The sequence below is a fragment of the Sebastes umbrosus genome, chromosome 20, assembly GCF_015220745.1.
Source record: "Sebastes umbrosus isolate fSebUmb1 chromosome 20, fSebUmb1.pri, whole genome shotgun sequence".
In the NCBI taxonomy this organism is placed as follows: Eukaryota; Metazoa; Chordata; class Actinopteri; order Perciformes; family Sebastidae; genus Sebastes; species Sebastes umbrosus.
Window position 1 is genome coordinate 20,402,432 of NC_051288.1, and position 15,237 is coordinate 20,417,668.

General features: G+C 39.2%; 2 protein-coding genes across 4 annotated transcripts; one reads left to right on the forward strand and one right to left on the reverse strand.

Moving 5' to 3' along the window:
• Positions 1–4,270: 4,270 nt before the first annotated feature.
• Positions 4,271–10,774, reverse strand: twnk (twinkle mtDNA helicase). The gene is made up of 7 exons (XM_037755474.1): positions 10,642–10,774; positions 9,419–10,064; positions 8,473–9,175; positions 8,035–8,275; positions 7,488–7,595; positions 7,221–7,362; positions 4,271–5,760 (listed from the first exon to the last, which is right to left on the reverse strand). The coding sequence occupies exons 2-7, from the start codon at positions 10,040–10,042 to the stop codon at positions 5,422–5,424; spliced, it is 2,157 nt and encodes a 718-aa protein (XP_037611402.1). The 5' UTR covers positions 10,043–10,064; positions 10,642–10,774; the 3' UTR covers positions 4,271–5,421.
• Positions 10,775–10,896: 122 nt separating this feature from the next.
• Positions 10,897–15,237, forward strand: mrpl43 (mitochondrial ribosomal protein L43). 3 transcript variants are annotated; one of them, XM_037755476.1, is made up of 4 exons: positions 10,897–10,917; positions 11,241–11,385; positions 13,249–13,355; positions 14,594–15,237. In XM_037755476.1, the coding sequence occupies exons 2-4, from the start codon at positions 11,255–11,257 to the stop codon at positions 14,794–14,796; spliced, it is 441 nt and encodes a 146-aa protein (XP_037611404.1). In that variant the 5' UTR covers positions 10,897–10,917; positions 11,241–11,254; the 3' UTR covers positions 14,797–15,237. The 3 variants fall into 3 exon arrangements, with proteins under 3 accessions (XP_037611404.1, XP_037611403.1, XP_037611405.1); XM_037755477.1 differs by lacking the exon at positions 10,897–10,917 and adding an exon at positions 11,115–11,133; XM_037755475.1 differs by lacking the exon at positions 10,897–10,917 and having other exon boundaries at positions 11,092–11,385.

Below are 15,237 nucleotides of genomic sequence, written 5' to 3' on the forward strand. Positions count from 1 at the left end.
AGGAAGTGAGGCAGAGTAACCCCCCCCCCCTTCATGTCCTGACATTAAGGGGATGGAGGGGCATCTTGAATCAGCTTTGAAACGGCCTCTGGTCTGTCTGCAAGCGACCTGGGTCCTCAGCACGCTCTGGCTGCAAATACACAGCGGAACAAAGCGTGCACTTTGTGTTGCTATGATGGGAACGGTGTTATTTATTATCAGTAGAATCAATGTGTCAGATGCAAACACTATGCAATGACCCTGGTGAAAGTACTGGGTCCCAGTTTCCCACTTCACACAAGGATAAAGAAGGGTTACTGTGCTTGATTCAAAAGAAGACTGTAATGTGACAGACGCAGTGTACTGATGAACGTGCTGCTCTACATACTCGCTGTGCCCCTCCATGCACTCAATGTTCTCCCAGCATGTTCTGTCATACTTTCTATTTTAATGTCAGTCTGGGTCAAGTGATGTTCTCACTCTCTCTTTAAGCTGCTAAATGTGGGGTATATCAAACAAATTCAAAACTAATTACCAGAATGTTTAGATCATTCTCAAAGGACACAAACGTTCCACTTACTCTTTTAGTCTGAAGCTTTTGACTGTATCACACTGTCTTCATCAGCAAGTGAGTTAACTCAGTTGTAATTGGACTGCAGATGTTTAAACTTTAAATTTTTCTGAGCACTTTTAAGACTTCTCAACTATACCAATAGTGATTTGTGAGTGTAGGCTATATTGGTCATTGTGTGTTTATCACATAATCAAAGGCACACATTGTTTTCTATAAAGAAGATTTATTATTATAAATAAATAAATATATATATATATATATATATATATATCCAATGTGCTGTATTGTACTGTTCAATAAAAGCAGAAATTCTTTATTAAGAATGAATTTGTTGTTGCATTAAGGATAGAAAGCACACACTTCTAACGCTTACTGTAAGACACTAACAGGTGCATGCAAAAACATGCCTTTAAAGGACTATTTTGATATTTTGTGAATAATGTTTATTCTAGGGCTGTCAAATATTTAATCACGATTAATCGCATGATTATCCATAGTTAATCCTGATTAATCACAAATTAATCACACATTATTTATGTGTTCATAATTAACCTTAAAGGGAGATTTGTCAAGTATTTAATACTCTTATTAACATTGGAGTGGGTAAATATGCTGCTTTATGCAAATGTTTGTATATATTTATTATTGGAAATCAATTAACAACACAAAGCAATGACAAATATTGTCCAGAAACCTTCACAGGTACTGCATTTAGCATAAAAAATATGCTCAAATCATATCATGGCAAACTCCTGACTTGCCCCAAACTGCATGTGATTATCATAAAGTGGGCATGTCTGTAAAGGGGAGACTCGTGGGTACCCATAGAACCCATTTATACTCACATATCTTGAGGTCAGAGGTCAAGGGACCCCTTTGAAAATGGCCATGCCAGTTTTTCCTGTAGTTGCTTCACTCTAGCTCTAAAACTGAACCTGCTTCAGCCTCTGAAAGACAGTAAAGTTGGTCACGATCGCGGGTCTCAGGGGGTTAATAAAGAATAAAAAATACTTCTTCTACTTTCCTCCAAATGCTTCTCATATTTTCTGAGCTGTTCTTGCTCTAATCAATATAATACTGTCTCGCCACCGTGTCCGAAAGGAAACACACTACCATAAAACAAGATCAACTGAAAATGCTCTGAATATGATCCGGTCTTGAAAGTTGAGTAAAGTCCCTTTGCAGAGCCAAAGCTCCCAGCAGATTAACTCTGATTGAAGGTCCTGAAATTACCTCCAGACTCGGTCAAATAGTTGGCTTAATGAAGGGCAGCTAATGGGGCGGAGAGCTATGCATGCAAGTCATGTATCCATGCGTCCCATCAGCAGCAGTGCTGGGAGCAGCTGCAGCCTCCAGTTCATTTTTTCGCTGACTGCTATAATGCCTGGATTTGTCCTTGTTTGTGGAATCAGTTCATGAAGTAGATGTCTTTCTAATACTCCAGTCTGATCGGGATGTTTTCAGTGGGTTTTAGGTCAAACGCTTCACAAGAGAAAGGGTTTATCTGCAGCTGAAACATCTCGTTTGAACCTCATTTGCTTCACATCCTCTCATATCTTGTAGCGTCTTGATGATTGGAATTCTTTTGGTCTCTGCACATGTTTGTTTCCTTCACGATTAAGAGCTGCGTAACTCAAGTTGTTTCATGCTCTCCAGATGGCAGCTATTTGAATAGGCATGCAAAGCTCTGATCAGCACAGGCCATTCAAAACAAAGAATCTGACGTACATAGCGTTTAGGCCTGTATATTTCCAACACCTGTTTACTCTGAGAAAAGAAATAGAAAACTTGAGCTATTATCTTTTGAAACTTCCTTGGATGAAGCTCAGTAAAGTATGCCTGACAGCTACAGCAAGTGTAAGTATTTGGGTAAGTTTTGTGCTTCTGTATGCATTTGTGTCATTCATTCACATTTTTGTGTGTTTTCCCTCTCTTGAGGAGCTGGCAGGCGACAGAGCCGCCATCATCTGGGCGCAGCAATGCCTCTAAACACAAAGAGCCCCATTCAGAGTCCTCAGCAGCCGTATCCCACACCCACACAGTCAAGAGGACACCCAGAGACATCCAGCACACACACAGCCTGGAGACATTATGGAAAGCATACTAACACAGCAGTAAGACATTCACGGGAAAACATTAAGAAAGGCTCGGAGAAGAAGAAGAAATGAGAGCAAATTTATGGAACAAAAACCTGGCGATCACCACGTCTGTCCAGGAACTGTCTCCCTCCTGCCACCTCATCTACACTGATTTATCATCAAACACACACAGGAATTACTCCCACAGTTTACAACAATATCTCCGGCTATCCGAGGAGCTCAGGGGTCCACATACCAAGTGTAAAGCGGGTCTGGTGCCAGGAGCTTCTCTGGACCGTTCTGTCAGAGACGGAGCCAGCAGAGATCTCAGAGGCAGACAGAGAGGCCCCGCTCTCTGTGAACTCTAGACCGACTGAGAAGAACAATGGAAAAACGATATTAAAGGGGAACTCCACCAATTTTACACATCAAAGTCTCCTTACAGGTCTCGGGGAGTACTACTGTGTATATGAAAAAAAGTAGTTTAAAGCCTTTTGTGGTTGCGCCAAGTCTGATAAAATTATTCAAGTGATGTCACTTGAGTCAGCGTAATCATAAGCATAAATCAAGCTTTAGAAAGAAGTGACCTTACCTTGCTTGAGGATAGTGGTTCAAGGCTACATTAGCCGTTACTATCATATAACACACCTGAATCTCGGACCCAAATGTTGGCGGTCTGGTGCTCGAGTTGCATTGTGGGTAATGTAGGCGCCAGGTTTTGACAAGAAAAAAAAAAGCATGAAATAAAAAATATAATCTCTAGTTCTGCTGCATCAACTTTGATATGTTTTTGTTTTAAAGGTGCAGTGTATAGGATTTGGCGGCATCTAGCAGTGAGGTCGCAGATTGAAACTGACTGAAACTTCTCCCGTGTGCTAAGCGTGAAGGAGAACTACGGTGGTCAACATGAAAACGTGAATGGCCCTCTCTAGAGCCAGTGTTTGGTTTGTCTGTTCTGGGCTACTGAAGAAACAGGGCGACCAGCTCTGTGAAGAGGACCCGCTCAATATCTAGATATAAGCGGCTCATTCAAAGCTGAGTTATTATACACTAAAGAAAACATACTTATTAATATTATATTCCATTTCTGCTAATAGATCCTCCTAAATTTTACACACTGTTCCTTTAAACTGTCCATCACAAGTCTGACAATATTATAATATACAGTATATATACAGAATATGCACACACGATACCGGTGTGTCTTTGGTTGATGTTTCTGCCTCTTGCTATGGGCTTGTTTCTGGTGCGACAGAGTGTCTTAATGAGATTTCCAAAGTGCAAAGATCCTATATTGTTTAATGAGTGTGCCTCCCAGGGTGAGACAAAATCTACTGTGAGGATGCCAAGGTTGAAAATCATCAAATGCCCTGCTGTCAAACACACTGGCACTTCCGTATTCCCACAGTGAACCGCTCCCTTTACATCATAAATCAGGCATTTTATTTGGCATCACAGTGACTGCGATGAAATACGACACTTCAAGCATCAATACATCCTGCAACAGCAGCAACAGCAGCAGCTCACAGTACAGCGAGTTTCTCACTGCTGAAAGCTGCTGATTCTACATGTAACCCCACACCGGTGCAGCCAAGGCTCTGCCTTTTGACTTTACCCATAAAATATTCATATGAAGATGTTTTGAGACACATTTGCATTTATTAAAAGTCACTCAGTCTAAATAATGGATTGTGTTAATGAGACACTGGAGATGGCTCAATGCATGAAAACCTACTGTATAGAACCTTTTAAACATAAAGTGTAATCTGACACCACTTAATTATCAATGTTAAAGAGGTAGAAACACTCCCAGCAGGAGGTCAAAGATCTCCGATGTTCTTATAAATCGCCAATTTAACTGAAAGATTTATATGAAAAGCAACCACACAGAGGGACTCAGTTGCTCTTCCTGAGGTTTCTTCCATTTTTTTCCCTGTTAAAAAGTATTTTTGTTTAGTTTATATGCACATTTGTGATATTGGGCTATAGAAATCTAACTGACTTGACTGCAGTGTTGCAGAACAGTACAGAATTAAACATTTTTTTCTGCCAATATGCATGATTGTGCACTGTCCAACTCGTAAATATCTCTAAATCACACAGACATCTGGGGCAAATTGTTAAAAATAGTCACCACAGTAGACTGTCAAAGCTGAATAAAATACAAACATCTGCAGCCAGTTGTAAATAAGGAAGTGATATTTCCTGTGGAGGTTTATTTTCATCAGCTTCTGTGTCATGTATAAAGTACATGCTGCCCCCTGTTGACCAGATATGAAAACACAGACAAAAATCTGCATCACAAGCATTTTATTTTAAAAAAATTAGCTCATTCAATAAATCATCGATGTACAAAAAGTCAGTAGAGAGCACACTGTGGTAATGTGCAAGTGCTTATATCATTCTGACTGAACATTACCACGAAAACAGTAGCGCTGGGTGTCACAGTATTTTTTTGTGAAATTGAAAAATGAGTTTAGCAGTATTTTACAAACACTTTTTAACAGTTAATAAACAGTAGTACCTGCATAGAAAAGCTGAACATGTACTTTACCATCATTATTTTACATTCAGTTTGAAACATCCATACTTGGTTCCATAATGAAATAAATGTTTAGTATCCTCTTTGTTTCATTGCTCCAACATACTTAATGTTCAGCTCAGTTGCACCTCGTGTTATGGACATAAAACTGTCTAACATCCTCACTTTCTTACCTTCAAATAATAGTAAATGTGTGTTAAAACACTTACACATGATCCATACTGCCTGTGAATTATACTCTATTATAGTTACTTCTGCATGCTTTCATTTCCAGTTGCAGGATTCTTACTAGTTTGTGGAGTCTTTTTGGCCGCTTTCTCTTTTTTAACCTCTTCCTTCTTCACCGTCGCCACCACCTCGCTGCTCTCTTCGACATCCTCGTTTTCTGGCTTGCCGGCGACCTTCCTCAGCTTGTGCTTGCCCTTGATGGGAGCTGCGAACGTGAGCGAAGACTTGAGGAAATCCAGAGGGAAGATGCCCACGTCGCCGTCGAAGCGGTTCTTGGTCACCTGCAGGGACCGGCGGCCGGGAATCGTCACCAGCTTCTTCTCCTGCAGGATGAGGACGTTGTCGGCTTCTTGGCTGGCCTGGACGGGGTCAAAGGTCGAGATGCATATTAGGTATGTCGAATAACAGCAGCTTTGTAAAGAGGGTCAGGAAATATGTATTTTCATGATTGTGTCAAATTAATTAACATTTTTAATTGTTTCAGATAAGAGCTGCAAAGATTAATCGATTAGTTGTCAAATATTAAATTAATTACCAACTATTCTGATAATTGATTAATCAGTTTGAGTCATTTTTTTAAGAAAAAAAAGGGTAAAAATTCTCTGATTCCAGCTCCTTAAATGTGAATATTTTCTGGTTTCTTTACTCCTCTATGACAATTAACTGAATATCTTTGAGTTGTGGACAAAACAAGACATTTGAGGACGTCATCTTGGGCTTTGGGAAACACTGATCAATATTTTTCATCATTTTCTGACATCTTATAGACCAAACAACTAATCGATTAATGGAGAAAATAATCAACAGTTTAATCAACGATGAAAATAATTGTTAGTTGTTCTTGCTATGAAAATAGCCGTACGTGCATGAGAAAATAAATACATGAAGTCCAACATTAAAAACATATACAAAAAAGGTAAAAAACAAAACAAAATCATATACATCAAGTAATATAATATTTTATGAATGAATATGTGAATGTTATTCTGACTGACCAGGTTTGGTCAGGTTATGTGCAGCGGTGCATCTCATTTACTAAGTATATTGTAATATACTGAAACAATATTGTATGTATTATCTTATCGTGCCGTGTCTTTATACTATACAACCTTTCATTTATTTTAAATTTTCTTAACATCATTCATAACAAATTTTCGCATTTTCATCTAACTTTTACTCATTTTTGTTCACTATATTTCTTTTGTCCTGTTTCTCTCTTACCTTGCACTGCAGCTGGATTCTCACGATGTCACAAGATCATGCGAGAATTGCGAGATCACATATCACGTGAAAATCCATCTTGTCAGGCTTCAAGTAATACGTTTGTGTCTCGCAAGTCAGAACACGGACCAATCAGCTTCCTTTGAGGAGCTACTGGCAGCTACGGGCGTGGCTTAGGTGTGTAAGGAGAAACGGAGAGGCGACTGTTTGTTCTAAACAACTATGGCGGCTCCTGAAGAGGTTAGCGTAGCTGCAATAGCATCAGTTATATCAGAGCTGGAGAGTATTTATTCACTGAAAGAAGAGCAAAGACCGGCACCAACGGCTTTTCTTGATGGAAAAGATGTTTTCACTCTTCTCCTGACTGGCTTCGGCAAGAGTTTGAGTGACAGATGGTTCATCCAGTGTACTAAATTGTAAATAAAACTGTTTAAAAGTAAAATTCTTTAACTGATTTGATTAAAATCTAATAATGAACTACCCAGTTCTCACTAAAACACGGTAAAAAAATTGGAATCTGTCACTGTTTGAACTGCAAACTGCTTAATTTGCTGCACAGTTCAGTTTAAAAACAGAAAGGTGAGACTCTCTGTCTTACCTTTGCTGAACCAAAGATGGACGCTGTTTGCAGTTCTTTGTCATCCTCCTCTTTCCTGGGGTGAATGATCAGAGTGACGTGGCAGCTGCTGTTGGTGGCAAACTTCCTGAATGCTCCGATAATGTGGTCCTGCACTGCAAACCTGGACCACAAGAAAAGCATTTATTTCCATATTTGTGAAGGAAAACGCATTAAGTAAAGTACTGTGCTTGATGAAACTGATACAGGATAGAACTTCCTATTTGTTATAGTGTAACTCTTACTCACTTGTCTACTGAGAGGTTTTCCTGCCCCATCATGAACTGCAGGTTGTCGATGATGACATGGTTGATGTCATACATGTAGACAGCGTGTTGCATTGTGTCCAGCACCGTCCTTTAGAAAAGGTTGGAGAGAAGAGTGAAGATACTGGAATCATATGAAACTAGAAATCCTAAGGAGTCCATTGGTACCAACCATGTCATACTAGCTTGTCAAGAAGGAGGTTAAATAACGCTCCAAACTTATGCTAAATTTTGGCGAGGAAAAACTGGCATGGCCATTTTCAAAGGGTTCCCTTGACCTCTGACCTCAAGATATGTGAATGAAAATGGGTTCTATGGGTACCCACGAGTCTCCCCTTTACAGACATGCCCACTTTATGATAATCACATGCAGTTTGGGGCAAGTCATAGTCAAGTCAGCACACTGACAGCTGTTGATACTTGATGTTCTTTTCTTGCCTGACACTCACAGAAAATTAGCAGTTACATTATGCATCACTGGGATTAAAAAGAAAGTAGACTGTATCCACTGATACACCGATGAGACTTACTTGATGTTCTGCTGCCCGTGGAAAGTCATGAAGTAGAGTGGCAGCTCTTCAAACTTGTCGGCCCAGAAGTCGTACTGCTCCAGGTTTTCCTCCAGCCTCTGCATGGCAAACTGCGTCAGCATGATCTTCGCCAGACGCACGTTGTTGATCTCAAAGCTGCCCCACAACGTGTTGACGCCCTGCATGCTGAGGTCCAGAGCAACCTCGCTGATGAAGGTGGTCTTCCCACTGCCAGTAGGACCTGGTAAACAAAGAACAACTTTTAATCTGGTGTTTACCAGAGATGTGCTCATGACTCGTTTCTTTGAAAAAAGTCATTCAGCATGAAAAAAGCATAAAAAACGACTAAAGAACTCTTAGTCAACTAAGAACAAAACGACCCATTAGTCGACTAATTGACTAAGAGGGGGCAGCACTATTAAACATCATGTTTCCTACCTGTGAAAACAGTCAGCTCTCCCTTGCGGTGTCCCTTCAGGATCCTGTTGAGCTCTGGAAACCTGATCCACTTCACTCCAGCCACCTGCTCCTTGTTCACCAGCTCCCCGTACACGTCATCTCTGAGCTGCTTGAAGGACACTATGGACTTGTGGGCGGCAGGGATGGAGGATTTGATGATCTGGCTGAAGTTCTTCCCCTGGGCCAGCGCCTCCACGGGACAAGGCCGGTACTCCCCGGGCCGCACCAGCGAGCAGCGCCTCAGACCCAGCTTGCGTGAGAAGATCTTCGATGCCTCCCAGGAGCGAATGTCGTCTCCCAGCCACAGCGTCACTCGCTTGAACTGTTCCAGGTAAGGCAGCAGGATCGGTGGGAGGCAGCTGACTCCGCGTGGGAGAGCCACGCTGGGGAGTCCTGTGGCCTGGCTCACAGCCAGAGTGTCCAGCTCATGTCCGGTCAGCACCACCTCTGTGTCCATACGGCCCACCAGGGGGAGGCCAAACAAGTTGTAGTACGAATTACTCTTTGGGACTGTAGCTTCATTATAAATAACTTTGTCAGTGTCTGTGCTTTGAGCGGAGATAAGCTTCACCCCCTTCAGGGAGGAGTCAGGTCCACCAAGCCAAGGGAAAACAAGACTCTTGGTAGGCTTGAAGAGCCTTACGCCAAACCTCTTGAGTGTTGCATTGGAGACCTTTGTGATCTGAAACAGAACAGTGATAAAGATTATCAACCTGTGAGGAAAAGATGGTTTGTTTTTTTAATGGTGATAATACACCTTTTTGATTTACCTGTCATTTATTAATTTTATTTATTAAGACCAAGATCATGCATATAGACCTGGTAGTTGGAGCTATTCTTGATTATTCTGACTTATAAAAAGAAGAACCCTAATATGAAAGATTAAAAAACACACATGCAATCACTAAATCACACTCAACATTACCTGGAACATGGTTTTAATGAGCTGAACCTCGTCCTCGGGGAGGTCGGTGAAGGGCACAGAGCTGGACCAGATCCTCTGCACCTCCCTCAGCTCTCTCTCCCTCTCGTCCTGCTCTTCCACACTCTCTGGGTATCCCAGCAGCACGTGAGGGCTGAGGACGTCCTGCTCCTCCTTCTGCATCACCTCCAGACAGTCCTGGAGATCCTCCCAGCTCCCTTCCACCAGCGTGTCTTTACACAGAAACTGCCCCGTGGTTTTGTCCACGAACAAGGAGAAGCTGTCCCCTCTGGAGGACGGATCCACAAAGAAGCTGGGGATGTGGAGGCAGCTGTAGCCATCGTGGAAGGGGATGTATTTGGAGCGTAGATACTGCTTGATGTCTGTCACTGTAATGGGACTCACAGGAAACTCTACAGTAGACTTGGCATCCTTTTTATAAGCCCTGGTCCCACTGTGTGCCAGGAAGTAGTCTTTAAGCTCTAAACCACTGGGAGGCCTGTGAAGGAGCCTCTGGGTGAGATGTCTCACACAGAGGGATGGAAAGTGTCTTTGGTGGAGAAACCTCGGGGTTGCCACCTGCAAGACACAGGTGGTGCCCCTCAGCAGCAAGTTCCTCCACATCATTTATATGGTTAGGACATTTAACCTGCAAGAGAGACACGACAAGAGGAAGACACATCGTTACTCCAAGTCCTTTATCCCTCCTGCTGTTAAGCTGCTGAACACAGACCATACCCATTTTAAATGACTGTTATTTAGAGGAACTTTAAGATATGTTGTTTTCATATATTGTTTCTTATTTTTTGGGGCTTTTATTGCTATAATCCTATTTATTTATGTGGTTCTTATTGTAACTTGTCCCTCCAACTGCACCATGCCTTTAATATGTTTCCTTTGACTTAACTAATTATTGGTTGTCTGTTGTATGCATGTATGGATGTATGGACTGTGAATGCTACAAATGAATTGCCCCCTTGGGGATAAATAAAGTTGTCTGAACTGAACTGAACATCAAGTAACACACAGCAAAGCTGCAAAGACATGGATGACCTACAGTATGCTAGTGTGAGCACAGACAGCACAGGCAGTGCAGCAGAAAACCGTTATTTATTTTATTAAACAGACATTAAATGTAAAAGAAAATTAACCTGCATGTGCATAAAAGCCATAACTAGAAATACATAACGTTTAATTACAGAATAAACTCATAAAATGTAGCTTACTTGCTCTGTTGCCTGCCCTCATTCTCCTCCATGCTGCTCTGCTCTAACTAAGGACTATAGAAGGAGGATGGATAACGGGTTTTGGAGTGTAGGGGTATGACGCATGCGCAGTGTAACTGATGTGCAGGCAAGATTCTACTGCGCATGTGTTAAACCCCCATGTGATATGACGCGTTGATGACGCGTGATATCTCCTCCTTTCCATAGGCCTTGGCTCTAAACCCGGGCTTTTCGGTGCGTTTTCAAAACAAGTCCGTTGGAAACAGGCGGCGAAAGGTACCGATTTATTTGTTTTATGCTATAATTTTACATTTCAAAACATTTTCAAATATGTAAAATATGTCTTTTTACTAAATAAAAATTCTACATTTTTAATTTGCTAACAGATAAGTCTTTAATTTGAAGTCTTATTTTCTTTAACGGTCGTGTCAAATATGTGTTTCACTCCGGAAACATATCATCGACCGACCGCCGGATACACATGCCCGTCAGGTCGTCCTCTGTGAATGTTGCTGCTATCTTTAATGTTTATTTGTGTGTCTAGTGTTTCTTATTAGTATATTGAATTATAATTATATTGTATATAATCTACCCGTTAGTTGTCGGTTAGAGGATGACGGCCAGAGGAACACCGAGTCGCTTCCTGAGGTCTGTTCTTCAGAACGGAGTCGGTCGTTATGTCTGTCAGCTGAAGCGAGTCTCCATCATCTTCTCTAAGAACGCTCAGAGCTCGCTGGGAGTCAGGTAATAAAACCTATTTATATCAACATACTTTAATATAAAAATACTGTTTACAAGTGAAAAACTATTTATATCAATATACTTTAATATAAAAATACTGTTTACAAGTGAAAAACTATTTATATCAATATACTTTAATATAAAAATACTGTTTACAAGTGAAAAACTACTTATATCAATACACTTTAATATAAAAATACTGTTTACGAGTGAAAAACTATTTATATCAATATACTTTGATATAAAAATACTGTTTACGAGTGAAAAACTATTTATATCAATATACTTTAATATAAAAATACTGTTTACAAGTGAAAAACTATTTATATCAATATACTTTAATATAAAAATACTGTTTACAAGTGAAAAACTACTTATATCAATACACTTTAATATAAAAATACTGTTTACGAGTGAAAAACTATTTATATCAATATACTTTAATATAAAAATACTGTTTACAAGTGAAAAACTATTTATATCAATATACTTTAATATAAAAATACTGTTTACAAGTGAAAAACTATTTATATCAATACACTTTAATATAAAAATACTGTTTACAAGTGAAAAACTATTTATATCAATATACTTTAATATAAAAATACTGTTTACAAGTGAAAAACTATTTATATCAATACACTTTAATATAAAAATACTGTTTACAAGTGAAAAACTATTTATATCAATATACTTTAATATAAAAATACTGTTTACAAGTGAAAAACTATTTATATCAATACACTTTAATATAAAAATACTGTTTACAAGTGAAAAACTATTTATATCAATATACTTTAATATAAAAATACTGTTTACAAGTGAAAAACTATTTATATCAATATACTTTAATATAAAAATACTGTTTACAAGTGAAGTGAAAGCCCTGCTCTACTGTTTAAGTAAAATCACAGCTGTGTTATCAGCTAAATGCACTTAAAGTATCAAAAGTAGTCATTATGCTGATAAATTGCCCGTGTTTGAGTGTTAAAGGTCCCATATCATACTCATTTTCATATTCATACTATTTTGTGTTTCTACTAGAACATGTTTACATGCTGTAATGTTAAAAAAAACACGTTATTTTCCTCATACTGTCTGCCTGAATATGTCTGTATTTACTCTCTGTCTGAAACGCTCCGTTTTAGAGCATTTCGATGGAATTGCAACAGAATTGCGTTGCTAGGCAACAGCTTGGGTCCATGTTTACTTCCTGTCAGCTGATTTCATTCACATACACTGCAACCAGGGATAAAATTGGACAAATTTAGAATATTTATGTTTAAAATTGTGTCAAGGGTCTAAATATTGTATATTTGTGACATCACAAATGGGCAGAAATCCTGACAGCTTGTTTCAAATGCAGAGTTTCTGAATACGGGCTGTGTGTATTTCCCTGTGGATTGAGTGTTTCGATACTTTCACAGTATTTATATATATATATATATATATATATATCTTAGGCTTTATGTTTTAGCTGGTCGAGGTGGGACTATTTGTAACCACCATATATACTGTTGGATAGTTTAATCTGTAATTTTTATTTGTTGTTCACATGTTTCAGAGGTCTTTATCTGCCAAGTAATCATATATGTCGTATAAATATGCTCCAGTATTTTGCTCTGAAATGTGGTGGATGTGAAATATAAAGTAGCAAAAAATGGTAAAACTCAAGTACAGGTTATGGTAAGTATAGTGCTTGTTTGAATATACTTGGTTACATTCCACCACGGCTGATAATGATAATAATCATCAGTTGTAACAAAAGGCAACATCAGATATTTTTTGGTTACCGCTAAAAAGAAAAGACACTGGGAATAGATGCTGTCTACAAAAGACCACTCACCTTCTTTCCTTCTTTTTCAGGGAGTTCATTGAAGAGGGGGTCGTGGATTATGCCAATAAGAACCCTTCAACTGTCGTGTATGTGACTCCTCGGTCATGCAGGATACCCAAAATAGTTGCAGAATACTGTAAGTGACTTTGATGACAGGTTTGACTAATGCTGAATTTCTTTCTTCATTATAGCACATGTCTTTCCTAAATATTTCTTAGAAAGTTTCTTGGAAAGAAGTAGTGTTGCCCCCTCTTAATCTACTAGTAGACTAATCAGTCGTTTTGGTCGTTTCGTCGACTAAGATTTCTTTAGACGATTAGTCATTTTTTTATGCCTTTTTCATGCTGAATGATTTATTTCTTAGAAACTTATGAGCACATCTCTGGTAAACACAAGAATAAAGTAGAGCTTTAGTGTGATTCTCTCTCACAGATCTGTTGACTAAATCAACTAATTGATTAGTCGACAAAATCGTATGAGTATTGGTCAACTAGTAATTTCCTTAGTCGAGGACAGCCCTAGAAAGAACTAAGTAAGTTTGTACTAATCAAGGAAAATATAGACACAGTTTTGAGGCGGTTATATGAGTTAAGCTGCATGTGTAGAGTTTATAAGCAGTTGTTGATTTTCGGAGAAATATCTTTTAAAGGACTGCCAAAATCTTAGATGGAAAAAACATACAGAGATCCCCTTAAACCCAGGTAAATATCCATTTATTATTGTATTCTCCATATATGTTGTTAATACTCGTTGTATAACATTCCTGTGCTCTCATTCAAGTTTTATTTATGGCTTGTTTAGTGAACTATTTAGTTAGTTAAAATTTTATTTCACGGTATAATATACTCGGCATCAATACTGCCTTACAGGGAGTCCTGGTACATACATGGAAACAAACAATAAAACAACAAACAATGACAAAATCCTTTCTTTTTTCAGTATTATTGCTATTATCAAAAACTTAAGCAGACCTCTGAAGCAGATTGTTCTATTAAAAACATTCTTTGGCCATGCTAAAACATCAAAATCATAAGTGTGCTTTACAGTTAAAAGGTCTTTATGGTGAAGTTTAAGCTCTGTGGATTTTCAATAAATGTTTAAGAAACAAGAAAAGTGAACTACTATAAATTAAAGTAGTAATGTGATTTATGCTTGTTACTACTCTTAAATACTGTAGGGGGCAGTATAACACTGTTTTTTTCTGAGACCTCTACTCAGGTAGAAGTGAATTGCCACTGGGGGTTTCACCCAGAATCACGTGTTCTTCTTGTTGACACTGTTACATTTCGCACTCGGCAGGTTTTTCAGTAATAAAATTGTGTCCCTTAGACTAAGTCATACATGCTTAGTTATTACCTTTCTCCCTTCCTGCAGTAAACGGCAACGTGAGGGAAGAAATCGTCACATGCAAAACGTCTCCGCAGATTTTAGAGCTTTTAACCAAGATGACCAATCAGTCCGGTCTGGACATCATCCGCATCCGCAAGCCCTTCCACACAGACAACCCCAGCATCCAGGGCCAGTGGCACCCATTCACCAACCGGCCCCCGTCCATCGGTCCCATCAGACCACAGTAACAGGACGCTGAATGAGGACTAACAAAAGTTTGAAGTCAAAGTTTGTGCTTAATTCCAGATTACTCTTGCAAGATATGTTTGAAGCTGTTCAAGTGTCTGCAATCTAAATTAAATCACAAGTCCTCGTGGTTGCAGCAATTTTCCAATGTATGTGCTGGATGATTCTGCAGAAGACCCGACTATCGACTGAATATTTCCCACCATGCCCTTCTGTCTGGTGGTGGCAGCAGAGCCACTTTCGCTGTGCAGAGAAGTGCACACATTACCAGCTCTGAGTGTTGAATAGACTTTACATGAATCGTCCAGAGGCTTGTCAGCTGGCAAATTAAAAAGCAGATAACTGTTTTTCTCAAGGTTATTTGAAGACTCATTGTAGTAAAGTGCAGCACTTCGGAGCAGATGGAACTTTGTACGAAATAAAAATAAATAATAATGTGCAAA